The following is a 21,989-nucleotide window of genomic DNA, read 5'->3' as shown; positions in this document are numbered from 1 at the left end:
AAAGAGCAGTTTCAGATGGTGCTGGGACAAGTGGATAGCCACATGCAAAAGAATGAAGTTGGACCCTTCATTCACGCCAGATGCAAAAATTAACTCAAAGTGCATCATGGAGCTAATTATTAGAGCTGAAACTGTAAACTCTTCGAAGAAAGTATAGAAGTACATCTTTGTGACCTCAGGTTTCACAGTGGTTTCATATATATGACACCAAAATCACGAGCAAGCAAAGAAAAAAGTAGAAATCCTGGACTCTGGCAAAATTAAAAACCTGTCTGCATCCCAGGATATCATCCAGAAAATGCAACGCAACCATGAAGAATGGGAGAAAATATTTGTAAATCGTGTGTCTGAGAGGTGACTTATATTCAGAATACATAAAGAACTCTCACAACTCAACAATAAAAGTCAACAAACAACCCAATTTAAAAATGGACGAAGGATAGAAAAGACATTTCTCCAAAGAAGGTGCACATGAAAAGCAGCTCAGCATCATTAGTTATCGTGGAAATGGAAATCAAAACCACAATGAGACATCCGTTCACACCTACTCAAAGAGCTATCACTAAGAAGTCGGATAATACCAAGTGTTGGCAAGCCTGTGGAGAAATGGGAGTCTTCATTCACTACTGCTGGGAAGGTAAAATGGTGCAGGCCTTTTGGTAGAGTTGGGCAGTCCCTCAAAAGGTTAAACATACAGTCACCCTACAGACCAGCAATTCTACTCCTAGGTAGAGACCCAAGAGAAATAAAAACTCATGTCTACACAACACCTGTCTATGAAGGTTCCTAGCAGCATCACCAATAATCACCAGAAGGTGGGAAGAGCCCAGATGTCCATCGACTGATGAGTGGATAAACAAAATGTGGAATACTCACACAATGGTTTTTTCACTCTCCCTTTTTTTTTTTTTTTTTAGATTTTATTTATTTATTTGAGAGAGAGAGAGCGCAAGCACAAATAGGGGTGAGAAGGAGAAGCAGATTCCCCACTGAGCAGGGAACCCAATGCGGGACTCGATCCCAGGACCCCGGGATCATGACCTGAGCCAAAGGCAGATGCTTCACAGACTGAGCCACCCAGGCGCCCCTTATTCAGCCTGAAAAAGCAACGATATACTAATAAATGCCTTGAACACATCATGCTAAGTGAAAGAAGCCAGTCACCAAAGACCACGTGTTATGGGATTCTATTTACAGAAAATGTCCAGATTAGGCAGATCCGTAGAGACGGAAAGTAGATTTCTGTTGACTGGGGACTGGGGGAGGGGAAAGTGGGGAGTGAATGCTAATAGGTATGGGGTTTTTTCTGGGGGAGATGAACATGTTCTCAAAGGATAGCTAGACAACTCGGGGAATGTAGAGAAAGCACCAAATTGTACACTCGAAAACGTAAGGTTGAATTTTATGGCAGGTGCATTACATTTCAATAAAGCTGCTACTACCAAAAAAAAAAAGTATATATTAATTTTCTTTCGGTTTCTTGCCTCTCAAGTTTTTATAGAGACTCCTACCCCTCTGATGACTGTGAAGGGGGATGGGGTCTTGTGGTTAAGTCCACTGCTTTGGGGAGGCCAAGACCGTCTCCATGGGTGCTTCTCCATGGTGATTCTGCACCCCACCCCCAAGGGGGGACAGCAGTTGGCAACGTCCAGAGACATTTTTGGCAGTCATGCCTGGGGAGGGGAGTGCTGTTGGCTTCTGGTGAGCAGAGGCCAAGGGTGCTGCTAAACAGGCCAGCCCCCACAATAAAGAATGATCTGGCCCAAAATGTCAACAGTGGCGAGGTTAAGAAATCCTGAGCTACCTCTGTGTGGCACGAGGGAAAGCCAGTCTTTGATTAAGGCTCAATGCAGTCCAGCTCCACAGATATCTACTGAGCAGCCCATACTGGCATCAGACATGGGGCTGGGCCGGAGATGCCGAAAGGAAGGTCCCCAAGCAGTGGGCCTGTCTGTCGGGGCCCTTCGCTGTATCGTGCCCGGCCACGTTACATAAACATAGGAAGGAGTGAAGGTCAGCCATGGCCCCACCTTTGTAGGGTTTTCAGCTCCTATCCCCCGCTTAGGTCCACACTGACAGTGTCCGTGGCAGTTTCCGAGGAGATTTGCCCTGGGGCTCATCAGCCAAGGAAGATGCGGCGGAGATGAGATTTTCGAACGGAGCTCCCCTCTCGAAGGACGGGGGGGCTCTTGACTCCCAGCCCCTGAGAAGCCCTGCAGGACGCAGGCTCTGAGGACTCAGGGGTGGAGGAAAGATACTTTTCTGAAGACCATCAGGCTCGGTGGAGAGCGGTGTGCTTGGGTCTGGCTTGCAACTGGAGAAGGAGTTTTACCTGGGGTACAGCTAGGCCGTCTCCACGTGAAGAGGGTGACTTGCACTGTATCCTTTCCAGATGCCCGCTTGGCTGGGCTGAGCTGGGCAGCACGGCCAAAGGGGAGGGATGCAACTAGCGAAGGTATTCCCGAAGAGGCAGGCTCTCTAAGGGTAGGTCCCTGCCCTGTGTGGTCCTAATAAAGAGCATGGTATCCAGGGACACGCTCCCGGTCCCCCCACCTTCTGGCAAGGGGAGAGGTGGCCCTAATTTCCAGGCGGTGTCCTTAGGAGCGGTGCCCTCTGGCAGCCCCCCTCACACCCCGTTCCCTCAGCCCCTCAGCTCGTGACCTCCCTTCCTTGTTCCCGTTCCTCTGCTCCTCTCCATCTTCCATCCCCTTCTCCCCAGGGTGCTTGATAAATATTATTCTAATTCTGAAACGTGCCATCCCAGTCTCACCTAATTAATCTGGATGCGCCCCAGGAAATGGGTTAGGGCCTGAGCTATTTTCCAACCACGGGAAAGAAAATCGGTCACTGAGGAACAGGGAGGCGGGGCTTGTGGGACGGGGAGAGTGGGCAGCCACTTCCAGGTCCGAGAGGGGGGCAGAAGGAAGGAGAGTAGACAGGTGGAGGGAGTAAGGCAGGGACTCAGAGCCACAGAGAGGCAGGGGGGAGGCAGAGGGGGAGGCAGAGACTGGACACGAGAGAAGGGGACACAGACAAGGGGTCAGAACTGGGCAGGGACAAGTAGGTGGAGGGAACAAAAGGGAAAGTGAGGCCGGGAGGGGGAGGGCTCAGACTGGGAAGGGGCAAAGGGGGCAGGACAGAGCCAGGCAAGCGAGGACAGAGGGGGTTTCCGAGCCAATGACCAACCCCACCTGACACCCTCGGCCCCCCACAAGCGTCTCATTTAAGAACCTGAAGAATTGGGGCGCCTGGCTGACTCAGCTGGTGGAGCATATGACTCTTGATCTCAGGGTCGTATGTTGGGCATAAAGTTTACTTAATATAATTAAATAAATAAATAAATAAATAAATAAAAATAAATGAATAAAATCAAAATTAAAATCAAAATTAAAATTAAAATTAAAAAAAAAACCTTGAAGAATCTTGCTGATCGTCCTCCTCCCAACTTCCCCTGCCCCAGCACCACATTTGCTGCCCTATCAGGATATGTCTAACAAAAGCATGCTTTTTGCCTGAATTGCCTGGATCATGGCCTTGGTTCGCCGCTCCCTTTGGCACATGGATTCCTTGGCTTTTGTGGATGCGTGGCGAGCAGGGGAGAGTAAATTAACTGGGCAGCAAATCGGAGCAGGGAAAACAGTCGTTTGTGAGCATTCAGGCCAGGAAACTTCAGGGGTCCTCAGGAGCCCCCATCTGTGTCTTCACCATCTTCATCTCTGAGACACCCCCTCACCTCTGTGCCGCACTAACCAGGTTCTACACACGCTCGCCTGCCTGATCCGCCATGACACCCACTCGAACCCTGCGTGACGTTGGCAGGTGGTACCACCCCGATACTTAACCAGGAACTGAGGCTCGGACGGATTCTAGAACTGGGATGTGATGGAAGAGAAATTTAAATCCGGGGCGCGTGACCCGAGTCTGTGTGTCCTTTTGCTCACGGGACCGCTGCTTATGTTCATCTCACTGCCCCGTGCTGGGTCCACTTGCGCCAGTGAGTCCTTCTGGTCTCTCCAGCTGGGTCGGCCAATTTAGCAAATGCCAGCTAACATTTAGGCACGGAGAAACGATCAGTAAAGGAGCAATTTGGAGCAAGAGCCCTGATTTACCTGCTTGAAAACCTTGGTTAATAGTGCCAGCAATCCCGGAGAAAGGGGAACCCTCCTACACTGTTGGTGGGAATGCAAGCTGGTGCAGCCACTCTGGAAAACAGTATGGAGGTTCCTCAAAAAGTTGAAAATAGAGCTACCATATGATCCAGCAATTGCACTACTGGGTATTTACCACAAAAATACAAAAGTAGGGATCTGAAAGGGTACATGCACCCCGATGTTTATAGCAGCAATGTCCACAATAGCCAAACTGTGGAAAGAGCCAAGATGTCCATCGACAGATGAATGGGTAATGAAGATGTGGTATATATACACAATGGAATATTATGCAGCCATCAAAAGGAATGAGATCTTGCCATTTGCAACGATGTGGATGGAACTGGAGGGTATTATGCTGAGCAAAATAAGTCAAACAGAGAAAGACATGTATCATATGATCTCACTGATATGAGGAATTCCTAATCTCAGGAAACAAACTGAGGGTTGCTGGAGTGGGGGGTGGGGTCGGAGGGATGGAGTGACTGGGTGATAGACACTGGGGAGGGTATGTGCTCTGGTAAGCGCTGTGAATTGTGCAAGACTGTTGAATCTCAGATCTGTACCTCTGAAACAAATAATGCAATGTATGTTAAGAAAAAAAAAAGAAGAAGAAGAAGGTAACGGGAGGGGAAGAATGAAGCAGGGGAAATCGGAGGGGTAGACGAACCATGAGAGATGATGGACTCTGAAAAACAAACTGAGGGTTCTAGAGGGGAGGGGGGTGGGAGGATGGGTTAGCCTGGTGATGGGTATTGAGGGCACGCTCTGCATGGAGCACTGGGTGTTATGCACAAACAATGAATCATGGAACACTACATCTAAAACTAATGATGTAATGTATGGGGATTAACATAAGAATAAAAAAAAAAAATAGTGCCAGCAATCCCAAGGAAATGGAAATGTGTTTGAACGTCCCAAAGTGTTGACTTATCTGGATACCAGGGACCAAGCCCAGTCAACATTTTGACATGCTGCCACCTGCATTCAAGAGACATGGAATCTTTCTAAAAAGGGCACGTGATTCCCCTTGACAAGAGAGAAATAAAACCTTCATACCTTTGCTTCCTGACCTTGCCTGCTTGGGAAATTCAGCAGGAACTCAAAGACTTAGGAAATGGACCGCTATCACTGATTGAGCAATTACTATGTGCCAGACACCAATGCTAAACTCTCACATGCACCGTAACCTCTAATCCTCAAAATGACATGATTTGGTAGATGCTATCAGTAGCCACAATTAACTGCTGAAAGTACTAAGATTTTTGCAAGGTTAGCTATATTTTGCCCGAGGGCACACAACTAGGAGGCGGTAAATCCAGATTCCACCGACGGGTAGGTTAAGAGACAGAGGGCCGCCTTTACACCACCAGATTATCCATTCATCCACTCCGTCACATCTGTTTCTCCACCTAATGCATCCCTCTAATGATCTCTGAACACAAGGTTCTAGAGAGTGCTCAATCGTTACTGGAAAAATTGGCCCAAAGAGAAGCAGCTCCCGCTCAGCTACCCATTTCTAGCAACCTTCGTGAGTCATCAACATCAGCCGCTTGGAACGTTTTTACGTTGTTTTGAGCAGGCAACTGTTTTGTCCCACCAAGTCCTGAGCAAAACACCAGCACACTTACTAAGACCCTCGTTCTGCACGAGGCCCCAGTGAGAAGCCACTGTGCCTGGGCTTCGTGGAGTTTCTGTCTTGGGAGTTCCGAGCCACATAAATGCCACAGATGGGGAAGAAGTAAGGTCACTGTCCAGTAAGCTTTTCTCTGCCAAGGGCAAGGCAAGCTGACTCGCTTCGACCCCTAACTGTGCCCTTACGCTTTCCGAGAGGAGTAGGAAGACATTTCTGCTGTTGGGTAGGTATGATAAAAGGCCAAACAGATCAACTATTCCATGGATAAGCTATTCTGGTTAATGTTCTTACTCCTGAGGACTAATGAGAACACTCTTGAGCTTGAAGAATTTTCTCAACGCATTCCTGCCTAGTTAAGTAGAATATACTGAATATAATTAATTTTTTTTTTTTAAGAGTGCAAGTTTGTTCCATGAGAGGGCCACCAGCCTAATCTTTAGCTCTCTTTGGAGAACACTAAGCAAAATGCAGACTATTCTAGGAAAATGGAGCTATACGTGTAAAAACTGCAGGATGAACCATGAAAGGTGGTTGTTGTTTTTTTTTTTAATTTTTTCCTCCTTAAGTAAATCTCTGATGGCTACTTTTGTATTTGTCCTAGAAGTAGAATGTGGACATTCTATTCTAGTTAAATCGAATATTCTGGTTATCTGAATTCCAGAGAACGGAGCTTTTGTGTGATGCTGGGAAGAGCTAGCGCGTCCTCTGTAACCTCATCCTCCTACCTGTTTACTGGGCAGTCGGCATGCCTTTAATTCTCCAAAATACGCACTCCGGACGATCAAAGTGAATATATTTTTAATAAACACGGACCAAGGAGAATGGCTTCGTTTAGTTCTTATTCCTGGTTCTCTCACGTCCACTTGAAAAACACAGCTGCTGGCTTTGTGTGTGCACAAGACCACTCTCCTCATACAGAAAGGCTCCAAATGGGTGTGGAGATCTCCTTTGTTGTGGTAACAATGTTTGTGCATCTGCACTGAGCTGTTCTGGGGGTCTGAGTTGTCCCCGGGCACAATCGGAATTCATCGCGGCCAATGAACACCGCGGGACCCAGGGAGGGAAGGCTCGGCCCGCCTGCTTTGCTTTCCAGGCAAGCAGGGCACGTTGCTCCATCCCGACGGGCACCTGTTGGGGGTCTGTCGCGTGACGGCCAGCCACGAGCCAGGCGGAACGTAGACGTGCCTCCTCTGGGGCACCCCCGTCTGCCCTTCAGAGCATCCCCTCCACACACTGCGTTCCTGGCCTCATGGATCATGTGAAAATTTACCCGGGAGTGGGAAACTGGATAGCGTCAACACCAAGCCTAGACTTTCCAGAAATATCTGGATTGTCTGAGAATGAATCAAAGACCTTGATGGGCCGAGGATGACCACCACTTCGAACTGGGGAAAACAAAAATGCTCCCCACGATTCGTCAGCGTGGGCAGTCGGGTGACACGGGAGTTAACAGATGTACCTGCCACTGGTTTTGTTCTTTTGTTTTCTTGGCATTGGTGCACAGACCGAAATCCACGGCTGAGGCAAAATGAAGGTGGGGTAGCCTCGTGGGGAGGCTGGAGCAAGAGTCCCTGGGTGGGAACGCTGACCACTTAGCACACTGGCGATCACCAGTTAGTTACGTAAGTGCCCGGTGGTTCTGTTTCCTCATTGAAAAAATAGAGCTGAAATAGTAAGGCCAAAAAGAATGTCTACCTCTTAAGAGTTATTACGAAGATTAAATGAGTTAATATTCGTAGAGCACTTAGGACCTGGCAACCAGGAAGCGCTATGTAAATATTTGATTAATAAATAAATCCAGAGACAACCTCCTCGTGTCTGCAACAGGCTCAGCCCACAGGACCACAAGAGAAGTATGGGTGGAAGAGGGGCATCCCGGGGGACTGACTCCACGGCGCCAGATGAGCAAAAGTCTGGGTGTGAACAGGGAGCCACCTGGCACGCTCTGGCCACAGGTCGTCCTGGAAGGGACCACCCACGTTTGGTCTTTTCCACTCAGGCCTCAGGACAGGCATGGCTCTGGTCACACAGCAGTCTTCCCTGAACCCTGAACCTGGCCTCCGACAACCAAGTGCAAACAGACAGCCAATCTGTTCCTCTCTGCGAGGCTGTCACAAACTGTGCTTCTGCTAGACCACGAGGAAGCTCCAAGATAAAGTACCACCAAAAAGCAAGGAGACTCACATCATGAGCAAAACAAATCAGGATTCCAGCAGGGCATAAAAGAGCAAACGCATCACACTGGCCAGGGCAACGTTTGCTGCAAAGGATTCAGCTGGAGTTTTGTCTTTTTTTTCCTTCATTCTTCCTACTTCCCTTTTCCTTCCTTCCTTCCTTCTTTAAAAAAAAAAAAAAGCATAGGGGTGCCCGGGTGGCTCAGTCATTAGGGGTCTGCCTTTGGCTCAGGTCATGATCCCAGAGTCCAGGGATCGAGCCCCGCATCGGGCTCCCTGCTCCGCAGGAAGCCTGCTTCTCCCTCTCCCACTCCCCCCGCTTGTGTTACCTCTCTCACTGTGTCTCTGTCAAATAAATAAGTAAAATCTTTAAAAGAATAAAAAAAATTTTTAAAAGAGCATAAACATGACTGGCATTTCCAAGCTCAAGTATCTTCGCGTCAACGCAACCATCCGAAGAGTGGGGTACACATAAAGACCACCCGATATCCTCCCCATTTTAATTACTTAAACCACCTATTCGTTCACCCACATTACCTGAGCACCCACCTTGTGCCAGGCACTACTCTAAGCGTAAAATACAGGTGTGAACAAGACAAGCAAACACACGTGTCATCCTGACATCATGGTCGGGGAGACGGACAGGTGCCTAGCCCTGGAGACCAACCAATTTCCCAAAAGGAACCTTCAGATGTTTACGAGGTGCCTGAATGACTGAGATCTGCACGTTGCTCTTGGCAATGTCACTTGGGGGTTCTGTTAGAGATTTATAAGCCCATTTCTATGTGACCCTCCTTCACACGGGCACGAACACTTGAATGCGTGTCCTGTGAGGAACAGACTCATAACTAGGGATGAGTTTATCCAAGAAAAAGGGAGATTGAAGGGGGCATGCCCTGCTATCTTCATAGAGAAAGAAATCTTCTTGTCTTCCAGAAGAAAGGATACATTTCCTCTGGGTTGCCCCACTCGGTATGCCTCATGCCAAGAAGTCAATGTTGGCTCCCCATAAGAATTAACGAGAATTATGTCCCAACAACCTAATGGACAGCTCCAGGAATGGAGAGAGCCCAGGTCTCGATGCACATGTATGGGAGGACTAAAACACCTCCTAAGTCCCTTTCACCCAAGAGATTCTATGAGTTTAAGATGCTAAAAACAAGCAATCACTGGAGGCCATTTGCAGACAGCATTCTTACCTGAAGGGAGTGTGCAAGGAAAATGCATTTTCTCCCAGGGCAGTTGGATTTGACCGTACGGATGTATAGTCTGCTTGCCTCAACCTCCCAAGGATGCTGAGATCAGAATGGGGCCAGAGAAGAGCACACCTCCACAACTTGATAGCCCCCATCCCACAGCCAGGCTAACAGACTAAAGTCGGGGCCAAGGGCCTCACCCAAGGGCATGGCGACAGAAGCTGACCCAAGGTGGGATTAGCCTGCCTCTTATCTCAGCTCCCAGGAAACCTCAGGTTCCTAACCCCTGGTGTCTAGGGTCTCATCCTGTGGCAAGAGGGAACGAGGTGAACCTTTTGGGTTGCGGCAGAACCCATAGCAGAGTTCCCAAAGCCGAAAGAGAGAGAGTTTCCGGATTCTAAAAACTCAGGGCAATACAAAAGAAAAGAAACAAGAGAGGCAATTAGCAGGAGCCCCCAGAGGGAATTAAAAAGGGAATTCGAGGCAGCCTATGGTCAAGCATCACCAATTCACCAGAAACGGGACCAGGCTAATCCCAATCAATGAAATGGGCATGGAAATTCTAAAACACTCTAAAGGAAATGCATTTTTACTGCTTCCCGGGCCATTGCAGGATTACAAACTAGGCTAGAAAAAAAAAAATTGATCTTTGGAGAGCTACTTCAATGAATAGATAAGAATGATTGGTAATTAGCATGCCAGGACCTATGAAGAGCCTGCTTGAAAAATCTGTCCTTCCGCGTGGTCTGTGTGTCCTGCGCAATCTTTGCAGTCTTGTCTGAGCCATTAATCTGTTCATCACAGATTTTTATCAGACAGAGGAAAGAAAAACAACCTCACCCAGGTCCGATTTGGATACATGCGGAATTAGCAGAGTCTGAAATCGATGCAGTTTAATGAAGTTACAGCAGGACAAGTTCAAGAAGGAGAGCCGGAGGGAGAGAGAGCAAAGGGACACAACCCAACGGAAGTGAAGAGGGATCAAAAAAGCAGGACAGATGGGAGAAACAAGCAACAGCGGACAAAGACACCAAAAGGAAGGAGAAGAAACATTTTAATGATGGGACTTGAAAGAGGGAGGGAGAGAGAAGCTGACAGATCCTCTGCTAAAAGATCCAATTCTCTTTGTGAATGCTTGAGGCTGGGGGAGAAGACGCTGGCCCAGAGGTGGGCAAGGCACTGCCTGCTGATTATCTGAGAATGGAAAAGCTGTATGATTTCCCGTCATATCAAGAGTGCCCCCCCCCACACCTCTGGGTGGGGGAGGGATCATCCCCTGGGAAAGTTTGAGCAAACTTCTCGGTATGCAGTCAAAGTCACAGAGGGCCGGCTGCTAGTCCAACTGGGTAGCTGGAATCCCGATTCTTCCACGGGGCCCAGAGCAGCCTTGGTGCCTGAGAGGTGGACACCAGTGCCCATCCCCGCCCAACCCCTAAGGATGAGGGCAAGGGTCTGCATTCCCAAGACCTTCAAAGGGAGGGGATGGGTGGGCTCCGGAACCCACTCTCAGGCGCCACTTAAAATGAACAGCCACTCCCCCGCAAGCCCTCCTGGGTTCAAATCCTTCCTCCCTGGGCCAGCAAGACCAAAGGAAGATCCAAGAGGGGACACAGCAGAAAGCATCCCTCCCAGAAGAGGACATTTGGCTAAGGGAGCCACGAATATGTCCAGAGGACAGATGTCCTAAGTAATGAGACTTTAATGCTGGAGCTAATGGGAACAGTACACAAGACCAAATGCCAAAAATGCAAGGAATAATGAGTGTTTGGGAAGCCTGCAGAAAGCAGCGACTCCTCTCTCCCAAACGCCCGAGGAGCGGGGCCAAGGTTGTAGCCACCCAGGGCCTGGTTGAAACTCGGCCTCCATGGTCTCGAGGTGGGGACAGTGGCCCTGGGCAAGGAGGAACAAGGGTTCTCCTGTTCCTCTGACCCGTATGGGTCTGAGCCGGGGTGGGGACTGGAAATGGTGCCCAGGAACTCCCCCTCCCTGGGGAGAGCTAGGGAAATTGTTCCCACACCCCCACCTCAATCAGGTGAGTGCCCCCCTCAATCAGGGACTCTGCCCTGGGCGGCACAGGCCAGGGAGTGCAAGCCCCACCACCGACCACCACCATGGCCATGACCACCACCACTGACCGGGACAACAGAAGTTTGGGAGTAAAGCCCGGGGCGCTGAAGATTCCCCGGGATGCCTTCCTTCGAGCGTGCCTTTCAGGACAGGGGCTTTGAGATCATAAGAAACAGAGAAACACCTGGAAAGCATGAGGAATTAGGAGACACAGCTGGGAGAACTAAACAGGGAAAGCACAGGACCAGAGCAGTAATCAGCAAGGAGCCGGCCGAAACTCTGTCTTGAGTACACTGTGTCACAAATCATAAATGGGGCGGGGGGGGGGGGTGATAAATGGAGCTGTTTGTGAGCTGCAGGTCTCAGTAATTAAAACTGGGAATGGCCCGAGGTCCACATCCTCTCGGCCCCAAATCACTTCCTCTCCCTAGCGCCTCTATTACTCTCCGGAGCTGGGACTCCTGCAGAATCGCCCCGGGGGTTCTACCAATACGGTAAAGGTTTGTTGTTTTCACTGCTGTTGTTCCTCCACTGGAATCGGGATGTTTTGCTTCGCTTTTGTTTTTTCACGTTTTCTTCGTATTGCCTTCACCATCCTCAGCCAACAGGATCCGTTCTTGAAAATAAGCCTGCTTTTCCCTCTCCCTCTGCCTGACGCCGCCCCCCCCGTAGTGCTCTCTCTCTGTCAAATAAATAAAATCTTTAAAAAAAAAAAAAAAAGGAAAGAAAAGAAAAGAAAAGAAAAGAAAACAGGCCTTTGCTCCGCCCCGGTGGCCTCTTGCCCTGCAGGTAACGTAAGCGAGGCCACCTGCCCGGCTCTGCTGTACCCTGATCTGTAGGGCAGTGGTGCCCCCATTTCTCAGCACGATAACCCATGCCAGGGCACAAGGCAGAGGGTTCTTTGCTTTCTCAAGGCATCTGAGCATCACTGACCCGTTTACATCTGGGAAGGTGAGAACCGGCTGGCCCCCCAAGGAGACGGAGACTGGCAATGTTCTAGCTGTGTGACCTTGGGCAAGTTACTAAGCCTCTCTGAGTTGATTTCCTCGGCCATTCAATGGGCACGGATCCCCAGAGGGTGAAGGAAGGATGCAGTGAGACAGTTTGTGGCCAGTGCATAGGAGGGTTCCAGGCCCAGAGGAAGCCTTGGAGACTGAGAGCTCTCGAGAGCCTCTCCCTACCACCCTCCCTGTTTCATCCCCGTGACCTTGAGCCCCCTCCCCCCTGCTCACTGAGGCCTCTGGCCCTCCTCAAGGCCAGCTTTCTGCAGGTGCACAGCTGACGGAGCTGTGTAAGCTTCCGGGAAACAGACTTCCCCCTATCCTGACCTTTGAGCAGAGGAAGGGGGCTCCCCAGCCACAGAGAAGGGCTGACTCCTCCCAGGGTCCAAGAGTGCCCGTTAGGAGGTCTTCGGGGCCAGAGGCTGTGCCCCAGCCCACGCATGCACTCTGGGGTGGGGGAGGGGTAGGAGAGCGCAGTAAATGCTCATTGGGACTCTACGGGGCCATGCTCACTGGCAGCCCCACCTCCCTGCGCGTGCAAACATTTCTACCTCATCGATGGCTGTCTGGCCCCAATGGGGACCTCACGTGAACGCCAGATCGCAGAGGTGATGGCATCCACATGGACAGAAGGGAGGGCGCAGAGACCCTCCAGCTCTGACCCCAAGCCCAGCCCCACGCATCCCCAAGAAACTGGGTCCCTCTACCCTCAGAATCAAATTAGGAATCTAAATTGAGCTATCTGCCTACTTATCTCGTGAAGAAATGTGGGACATTCTTTTTTTTTTTTTTTTGGTTCTCCCTTTCTGGGCAGTTATTTGAACTCTTTCCTGCAAATTCGACTCCTTTCTTTTCCCAGTGCCTCCCCTGTCTGCCCCTGACACGCTGGTAGGACATGAAGCTGATTTTCTGAGGGCTGGTGATACCCTTCTGTGTGCAGAGTGGTCTCTGCAAAGTGGCCAACGTGGTGAGCCCGGCTCGGCTTTGCAGGGCCAGTGTTCATTACTGGAACGCCTCTTCTGGGCTCAGCCTCTGGGGACAGCGGCCGTGGCTCCCAGGAGAGCAGGTCTCATTACTGGAGGCACTCTTTATGTCTGCGAATAACTGGCCGATCACCTACCCCATTCATCGACCTCAGCCCCGTGACTCATCGCTGCTTACAAGAATCAGATCTGCCCTAAGAGGATAAAAATCTGTGCCATTACGGAGACTCAAGATGACATGCCATGGGCTCCGAGAACACTTCCAGGAGAGGAACTGTGGCAACATTTTCTGGAGAAGAGGCAGCATAGGGCCTCCCAGGGTGACTGCTTGGAAGGAGGACACATTAGGATACGCACGTCCTGGTTCTTTCAAAGTTACGATCAGGCACATTGCAGGACACGGGCCCCAAATCTCATGCCATCGAGATGAATTTCACAGAATGGCTGGACCTAAATCTCCAGCTTCATTAAGCATCCTTCTAGAAGCTTCTCTGGACCCCTCACCTTGTATCCACCCTGTCCCTGTGGGGTCATGCCCCAGCACTGAGAAGGGGCAAGGGCTGGTACCTCTGTTGCTCAGAGAGCTGTCAGATATGCGGGGAGCCATCCTGGAGGACAAAGGTGAAATCCTCCCCACCCTGGGCCACAGGGAGCCTGGAGGTCTCTGGTGGTCTCTGGCAAAACTAAAACTCATTGAACCTGGTAAGTCTCAGCGTTCCCCCCAACCCCATCTCTGGGAGAGAGAGAAAGCATTCAGCACCCACATTCTGAATTACAGAGGTCAGCCCACAGTTTTACTCGGTGGCCCCTTACCATGGTTCACAACTTTCTGGCTTTCATTGCATTCCCCTTCTTCAGTGCTCTGCATCCCTCAGATCTTATTTGAAGGATGATGCTTTGATCAGGTTATCGCCCTTTGCAAAGGGACCTGGAGAAAACTGCAAGGGGGCCCCGGAAGACGGAGAGAAATCATTTTAGGGGATGATCAAACTGAATGAGGAAGTACCAAAGCAATGTAGGGAAGCGATATAGGGGAGAAGACCCTCACTCACACCTCTAAACATCTGGAAGTTCTCTGGTGGCCATTGAGAAACAGGTGCATAAAGGGAAGCCATCATGGGCGCTCACCGCTGAGCTGCACCTGAGCAGGAAAGTGGGCGGGCCCAGGACGCAGGCCCCACCCCCAGCTTCCGGGTCTAGCTCACCACCCACCAGCTAGGGACCCCTGACATTGTGATCTGGGCCTCCCCGGGCATCGCCTCATCTATAAAATCAGGAAGTTAGGCTACATGACTGGCCTGCAATAAAAATTCTACAATTCTATGATGATGACAAAATAATAAAACGTATGGTTGGCTCTTGAGCAAGGCAGGGGTTAGAGGCGACAACGCCCCCCCATTCAGTTGAAAATCCAAGGATAATTTTTGACTCCCCAAAAACTTAACTACTAATAGCCTACCGTTGACTAGAAGCCTTCCCAATAACACGGCAGCCAACCCATATTTTGTACCTTACGTGTAGCATATACAGTATTCTTAGAATAAACTAAGCTGGAGAGAAGAAAATGTTAAGAAAATCCTAAGAGAAAACCCGTTTACAGTTCTGCACTGTATTTTTTGGGGAAAAAAAAAATCTGAGGGTGCCTGGCTGGCTCAGTCCGGAGAGCATGTCACTCTTGATCTCAGGGTCGTGAGTTTGAGCCCCACGTCAGGCGTGGAGCCTACGTTAAAAAAAAAAAAAATGCAGAATAAAACTGAAAAAAAAAAAATCTGTGTGTAAGTGGACCCACGCAGTTCAAACCTGTGCTGTTCAAGGATAACTATATTACTCTGCCTTTTCAGGACGATTTGGTTTTACTTCTAAAGATAAAAGAAGAAGAACGACAGGGGGAGCAATCTATCCTGAACAGGTGTGAAATAAGCCTGCTCAAAGCCAAGGGACAGAGACCCTCTGAGGGTTTATGGGTAAACCCTTGCACCAAGCCCTCTTCCCCATCCGCAGTACCTACTAGAAACATGAGGTCAGAAATGTGACTCAGGGAAAAATAATGGGCTGGAGTTTCCCAAAACAGAGAAAAGAGGGGGAGAAAAAAAAATCTCATCGGAAGATATTTAAAAAACAAATTTTTTTTTAAAGATTTTATTTATCTATCCGAGAGAGAGAGAGAATGAGAGACAGAGAGCACGAGAGGGAAGAGGGCAGAGGGGGAAGCAGAACCCCCGCTGAGCAGGGAGCCCGATGTGGGACTCAATCCCGGGACTCCAGGATCATGACCTGAGCCGAAGGCAGTCGCCTAACCAGCTGAGCCACCCAGGCGCCCTAAAAAACAAATTTAACCCAGGCTCTAATAGAGTCCCTTCCCCATGGACAATCTGAGACATGTCACCCGCAAGTCTGGAAGGCAATTTTGTGGTTCCCCAGGATGGACGTCGTCAAGGGATAAAACCAAGATTGTAAGACAAGATGCACCTGAGTTTGCCATAATCCTAAAGACAGATTATGCAGCACATCGCATGGGGCGGAGGGGTGACATCCCATGGCCAGTGGCTGGCTGCCCCTTCCAGCCTGGAGTGGGGGATTCCTCTCACTATGGAAAGGCAGCCAGAAATGTTAAGATCTACGGGCAATCGATGCTGCCAGGCCCCGGAGAAATCGGGCAGTGCAGGGGGAAGGACGAAGCCTCCTTTGGTATAGCTCCCTTCTACTCTGGATCCTCCGTGGACGTGTCTGCCCGGGGCTGGTGAATTAACCTCTTTCCATCAGCTTACTTCTTCAGCTGTCCAAACCCCTGGATCGAAATCAACTGCCAAATCAATCTGATCTCTCATTAAAATAGGTTGAAAACAGTGAATTGGACTTTTCCTCCACCTGGGTCTTGGCAATCTAGCAACTGTGGGCGAACTCTTATTATCTTAGCAGCAGATTCCTCCCGAGGAACGTGCTCGGAGCCTGGGGTGCGGCTGTGGGTGGGGAAGGAAGACACATGTGTCTGCCTTCTGGGCTGGGGTGGGGTGCAAGAGGACAAGAAGACAGTAAAGCAACAGACCAGACAGAACTGTCAACGTGCCAGATTCTGGAAAAGCAGTTTGCACAGCTGACCTGCTCAATCAAGAATGAACTCTGCCGGCCTTATGTGTCCAAGGTAATCCCCACCTTAGAGGCTTACGTTATATGGCTTGAGACATATCTCGCCCCCCAGCAGGTGAGCGGGGCTCCTCTGTGGAATCGAAGGCATTTGCGTGTAGCCCAGGACCCAGGCACCGCATCCGCTTCTCACCCCATTGCCTCCCTCCTTTAGCCATTTTTGCCTCTTCCTGTCTTCCTGGTGTCCTTCCCTAACCCCTCTTCCATAAGCCTCCTTAAATTCTTCTACAATTTCCCTGCTTTCCCTGCATGCATTTTTCTTCCCTCCAAAGCAACAGAAAACAAGCAAGGCTCAGACCTTCAGTCCAAGGCAAGATTTTTTTTTTTCCCCTGTCCTTCCAACTGCTCTATTTGAAGTAAAAAACAAGTTGACTCTCTGTTTAGATCAATTCATTATAGTGAGCTCGCAGTGCTCTAAGAAATGGGAGTGTTTGGGGATGCGGTGACAATTCATAGCCTGCGAATCCAGGAAGAGAATTCGCGGAATCAGCCAGCAAAGGGGTCCTGTTATTGCAGCGATGTAGTCAGGCAGCCCATAACAGGCCTCTTTGGGTTTGCCATGGATTTCTAGAGGGAGAAAAGGTGGAACAGAGTGTTCTCTTGATTCCTCTAGAAACAAGCTGAGGAGGAGTCCAAAGACAAAGGACCCCCCTGATGGCTGTCGGGTCGCTTCCTGACACCTCTCCTCTTTCCCGGCCGCATCTGGCTCAGGTTCTTCTGCCCGCAACCCTGAGCATGAACCCCCACCCCAAATTCCTCCATCCCCTCCATCCCTCTAGAGTGGGGGGACCCAAGGCAGCCCTGCCTCCACCAACTACATCCAGAGCACCCTAACAGCTTCCTGCCCCGGCTGCTAAGTAGCCACTAAAAAAAAAAAAAAAGCCAGAGTTTCTCGCTTGGAGAGTCTCATCTCCAGGACACTAATGAATCACCTCCAGGTGAGGAGGAGGGAACAGGTTTGAATGTGAGACAGCTCCTAGGGCCCCATTTCCTGGGCCGAAGCCCCTGCCCCCCGGGGAGAACATCGCAGCCCTGGCGAATAAACAGCCCCAGGAAGCAATGCAGGAACGGCTCAGGCTCAGGAAGCATTAAACTTGGGGCATGCCTGCAGGTTATCAGCTTGAGCTTCAGTCCGGGGAAGGTGAATAGGAGAAATGAGGTAGCGATCCGGGTGGGAAACAGAGCCCCGGCAGGGAAAGGTGGGCACCCCAAGTCCAGTGGCTCCCCAGATCCAGAGCACAGCTCAACCTTTGGTCCCTCGGGCTGTCCATCTCTTCCTGCTCCCTGGGGTCCAGCCGAGTGTGACTGATCCTCTGTTCACGTCACCAGAGAGCTGAGAGTTTCCCCGACAGACACTGACTTCTCACACAGAAACAAGATGGCAAGAAGGTCTAATCACTTCTGGAAAAGACTAAACCTGTTCTTCCCTGCGGGGGCCGGAGCCCTGAAAGGAAGCTGGGCTCTAAGGAATGTGTACCACGGGCAAGCGGAGGGCTGGCTAGCCTGGGGACACAAGGAGGAGGCAGATGGCTGATCTCAGGGCAGAAGCCTCCCCTCGACCCCTTCCTAACCCTCCCACAAACATCCCTTCCGATGAGGCCGTTCTCCTCCCTCGGACCCAGCCCCTGCCTGCCCAGCTCCCATCTTTGGAGACAGGATCGCTCGCTGGAATAAATCCTTCGCCTTTCCAGAAAGGAAATGTCTCTGCTGAACTATTTCAAGGCATATTGGCACCATACACACAGCCCACTTCTTCCACTGACCCCTGGCGAGGGTGCACCCTTTCCTCCTCCCCACTCTCCCTAAGGCAAACTCATGAGGTGGGACTAGTTCTCTCTTCCCTTTTCCCTACTCCGGTTCCCAAAGAGACCCTCTGCACGGAACCCCCTCCCCACCCACCGGAATGGCAAGCGGTGACCTGTGAAGTGTGAGAGAATTGAGATGCGTCGTGGGAACGCGCCCAGGAGTCGGGGAGCAGCTCCCTGCCATGTGCACGCTCAGCCTGACCCGCCCCGGGGAGGGGAGAGGTCGAGGTGGGATGCTGTTGTGCCCGAGGCACCCAGAACTGGACGCTGAGTTCCACCTCCCCCCCACCCCCTGCCCAAGGTCGCTCATGGAGTGTCCTCGAAGGATGGCTCATGCTCTGTCCCCTTCCCCCAAACACAGAGACAGGCACTCCCCCCCACCAAAAAGGCACCAGTATGTCGGTTTCCAAAGCACCCAGCAGGCGAAACTGCAGCTGCCAGCAGAGAATCTGTGAACTGAATAAAATCAGGAGGTGAATTTGAGGGAGAAACATCCCATGTTGACATCATGGTCTGAGGCTGGACTCAGCTCCCTTCCACAGTTACCTTCCTTCCCCGACCCCAGAGAGAAACTGCTCCAACACCATCACCAGTCCCTGAGCCACATACCTGTACTCAAACGAGTCACCCTAGTCTGGGGTCGGGGGAGGGCTCGAGGTGATGAGGAGGGGAGAAAACACCCAGAGGGACAGTGACATGTCCAGGGTCACAAACCAGTAGAACAGAGGCCAGCGCCAGCATCCAAAGACCATCATCAGTATCCTCCCAGGTGATGATGAATACATTCAGTAGGGTGGTGGCAAGGGCAGGGTAGGGGGCGGCTCAGAGAAGAAAGAAACCAAGAGAAAGGTTGGTGGGAATCAACCAGCAGGGGAAGGTGGGATAAGAGGCCAGGAGGCCAGGAGAAGGTGAAGAGAAGCAAGACTCTGGGCCCTGGAGGTAGGTAGAGGAACGATAAGGACCAGGTACATCTGCTTCTGGAAGGTGCCTTCCCACAGGCTATGCCTTCTCTGCTTTCCAGGGTGAACCAAGAGCGAGAACCCTTCACCAGACCAGACCCAAAGGAGACATGGACTGACCGCACCCCATTTCTCACAATTCCTCCATCCGTGCCAGGGACCAGCCAGGCACAGACTCACTACCTAAAAGATAAGATGGGGGACGGGGGGATGCCTGGGTGGCTCCGTCATTAAGCGTCTGCCTTCCACTCAGGTCATGATCCCAGGTCCTGGGATCGAGCCCCACATCGGGCTCCCTGCTCAGAGGGGAGCCTGCTTCTCCCTCTCCCCCTGCTTGTGCTCTCTCTCTTGCTGTGTCTCTGTGTCAAATAAATAAAATCTTAAAAAAAAAAAAAGATGGGGGGGACTGGGGGACGGTGGCACCTTAGGGTGATGAGTGTGGATTATACACGGGTCTGCTTTTGGAAGCACCCAGTTCTAACACCCAACTATGTATGTCACTATTGAAATACCCACACGTCCTGCGTTTGACTCAATAAAACCTGCCAGAGAGTATCATCTTTTCTCAACACCTTCAAAGGAAGGGGAAAAAAAAAAAAATCATGCCCAGAAATTTCTATCTGCCTTTCTCTTCATCAGGGTCCGGCTGATTAATGTCCACAGCAGCAAGGGAAGAAGGCTTTCAGGCCGAAAGAATAGAAATGAGCTTAAGCTGTGTGGTTCAGGGTGGGGGCCTGCTTGGCACACTCAGAAGCAGGACTGGTCGGGGGGAGGGGGTCCTGGTTACCGGGACAGTGCTAACACCATGTGCCAAAAATGGAGGCATGTCCTGGGGCAGGATTTGTTCCCTGGAAGACTCTGCTGAACCAAATCCAGCCGTTCATCATCACGAGGGGACTGGAAGCTGAGCTAACTTTGCCTCCCCTGGGTGCATCGGTCCCTGCCTTGTGAAGAGTCTGGTTTCCTGTTCTCTGGGCTCTGACTTCCCTAAGGACTCCCTGGGAGCCAGGGTGGGTGGGGTGGGTGGCGGTCAGGGTGGGGCCAAGCACTGCCATATTTTGAGCTCTTGGCATAAGTTTTGGGAGGAGGCTACCCCACCACCACCCACCCACCCCCAGTGTAAGCAGTAAAAGCTGCCCACTGGGCTTAACACAGCAAGAACGTTAACTCAGAGCGTTCTGCCAACAGGGTTTGAAAGACCAAGTCCTCCAGTCTCGGCAGGAAAATAAGCATCCCGCTTGGGCAAGAGGCAGTGTAGAGACACCATCTGCCTTTGGTCAACATGGAATGGAGAAATCTTTACCCCTTCTTACCCGGGAGGCATCCCTTCCATACCGCCCCCAGTCCCACACAGGGAACACGCAGCTTATACTAAATAACTTGCTACTCCCTCCTGGAAGGTTCCAACATTGTTCAATATCCTAGACCGAAGAGGATGTGCTGGTTAGACTCAGAAAACCAAAGGCAAGAGGAGCCTACCGCCAGAGTGCCCACTTGCCCTGAAAACTGAACCCGGGACCCCACCCTCCACCCCCCCCGCCCCCTCCCATCCAGGGTTATATTATTTGTAAAACTCCTAGGCTCAAACTTCATGGACTCCACTGATCCTTACTTTGCCCCGTAATCCCCCTACCACCAAAGCACGCGTTCTGGACTCTGAAGAAATGGTGGGAATAAGAAAGCTGTGATTTATCTGCATGTCAAGGAAGCCAGGGAGAAACCGGTCTCAGAGAGTTAGAGCGATGTGGTTGGTGCTGAGGACCCGGGACGCACGTTAGGAGGGGCGAGGCTCGGCGGGAGGCTCGGCGGCGGGAGGCTCGGCGGCGGGAGGCTCGGCGGGAGGCCGGGGGCCCGGGGACCGGCACCGCGCGGCCGCGCGCGCACTCGCTCTCACCTGTGGATGTTCATCTCCCGCGGAGGGCGGTGGGCCTTGTCATAGGAGACCTTGGCAAAAACACCGGCCACGATGACGAAGGCGACGACCCCGCAGGTGATGTAGACCGTGAAGTTGGTCTTGTCCTTCTCCGGGTCGTACTTGTTCTCGGGCCCCGGCGACACCACCTTGGTGCTGGGCGTCTGCACCCACACGGGGCTCTGGTAGTTGGTGCACTGGCGCTGGTCCAGCTTCTCGTGGCGCTTCTTGCAGCAGAAGCGGTAGTAGCAGGTGCCACAGCAGTACAGGTAGCCGCTCTCGCTGTTGTTGCACTCGAACTCCTTGTCGTACTGGCCGCTCACGTCGTAGTAGCCCCAGCACGTCTCGTAGGTGACGGCCGCCGCCGCCGCCGCCGCCGCCGCGGGCTGCCCCCGCCGGCCCCCCGCCTCCGCGCCGCCGGGCGCCCGGGCGGCCGTGCCGTTCAGCTCGCGGCCGCCCCGGGCCAGGGCGCCCCCGGGCCGCCGGCCCCCGACGGCAGCGGCGCCGGCGCTCAGGGTCCGGTTGGCGGCGCGGCCGCGGGCGGCGCGGGCGCCGGGCGGCAGGTGCAGGGGCTCCAGCGAGAGCAGCAGCGGCAGCAGCAGGAGGCGCCGCAGCGCCATGGCGGGGCCGGGCGGGAGGGCGCGGGCAGGCTTCCGCCGCAGGCCGCTCCCCGGCCGAGGCGGCGGCGCGGGCGGTCAGCGGCGCCGGGGCGATGGCGCCATCGAGGCGCGGCGGCGGCGGCGGCGGCGGCGGCGGCGGCGGCGGCGGCGCGCGGTGCGCACGGACCGGCCCGGCGCGGGCTGCTCGGGCGCTCACGCTGCGCGCCGGCTCCGCGCTCCCCCTGCGGGCTCGGCGCGCCTCCCGGGCAGCCCCATCCCCCGCCGGCGGCGGCGCGGCTCAGGCGGGACCCGAAGCGCGGCTCCGGGCGGCGGCGGCGGCGGCGGCGGCGGCGGCGTGGTCCCGT

The 21,989-nt window shown here is 52.2% G+C and overlaps 1 protein-coding gene across 1 annotated transcript in view; it reads right to left on the bottom strand.

Moving 5' to 3' along the window:
* LOC123853585 (protein shisa-6) overlaps positions 1–21,645 on the bottom strand; it is a 138,186-nt gene extending 116,541 nt beyond the window's left edge. The window contains exon 1 of the mRNA XM_045888155.2: positions 21,008–21,645. Coding sequence (XP_045744111.2) covers positions 21,008–21,645 — 638 coding nt within the window. The remainder of the gene's footprint in view (positions 1–21,007) is intronic.
* Between the last annotated feature and the right edge of the window lie 344 nt (positions 21,646–21,989).

Source organism: Mirounga angustirostris, unplaced genomic scaffold (assembly GCF_029215605.1).
Source record: "Mirounga angustirostris isolate CCGP_5_RB_7025 unplaced genomic scaffold, mMirAng1.0.hap1 SCAF_17, whole genome shotgun sequence".
Taxonomy (NCBI): Eukaryota; Metazoa; Chordata; class Mammalia; order Carnivora; family Phocidae; genus Mirounga; species Mirounga angustirostris.
This window is presented reverse-complemented; position numbering and strand designations above follow the sequence as displayed.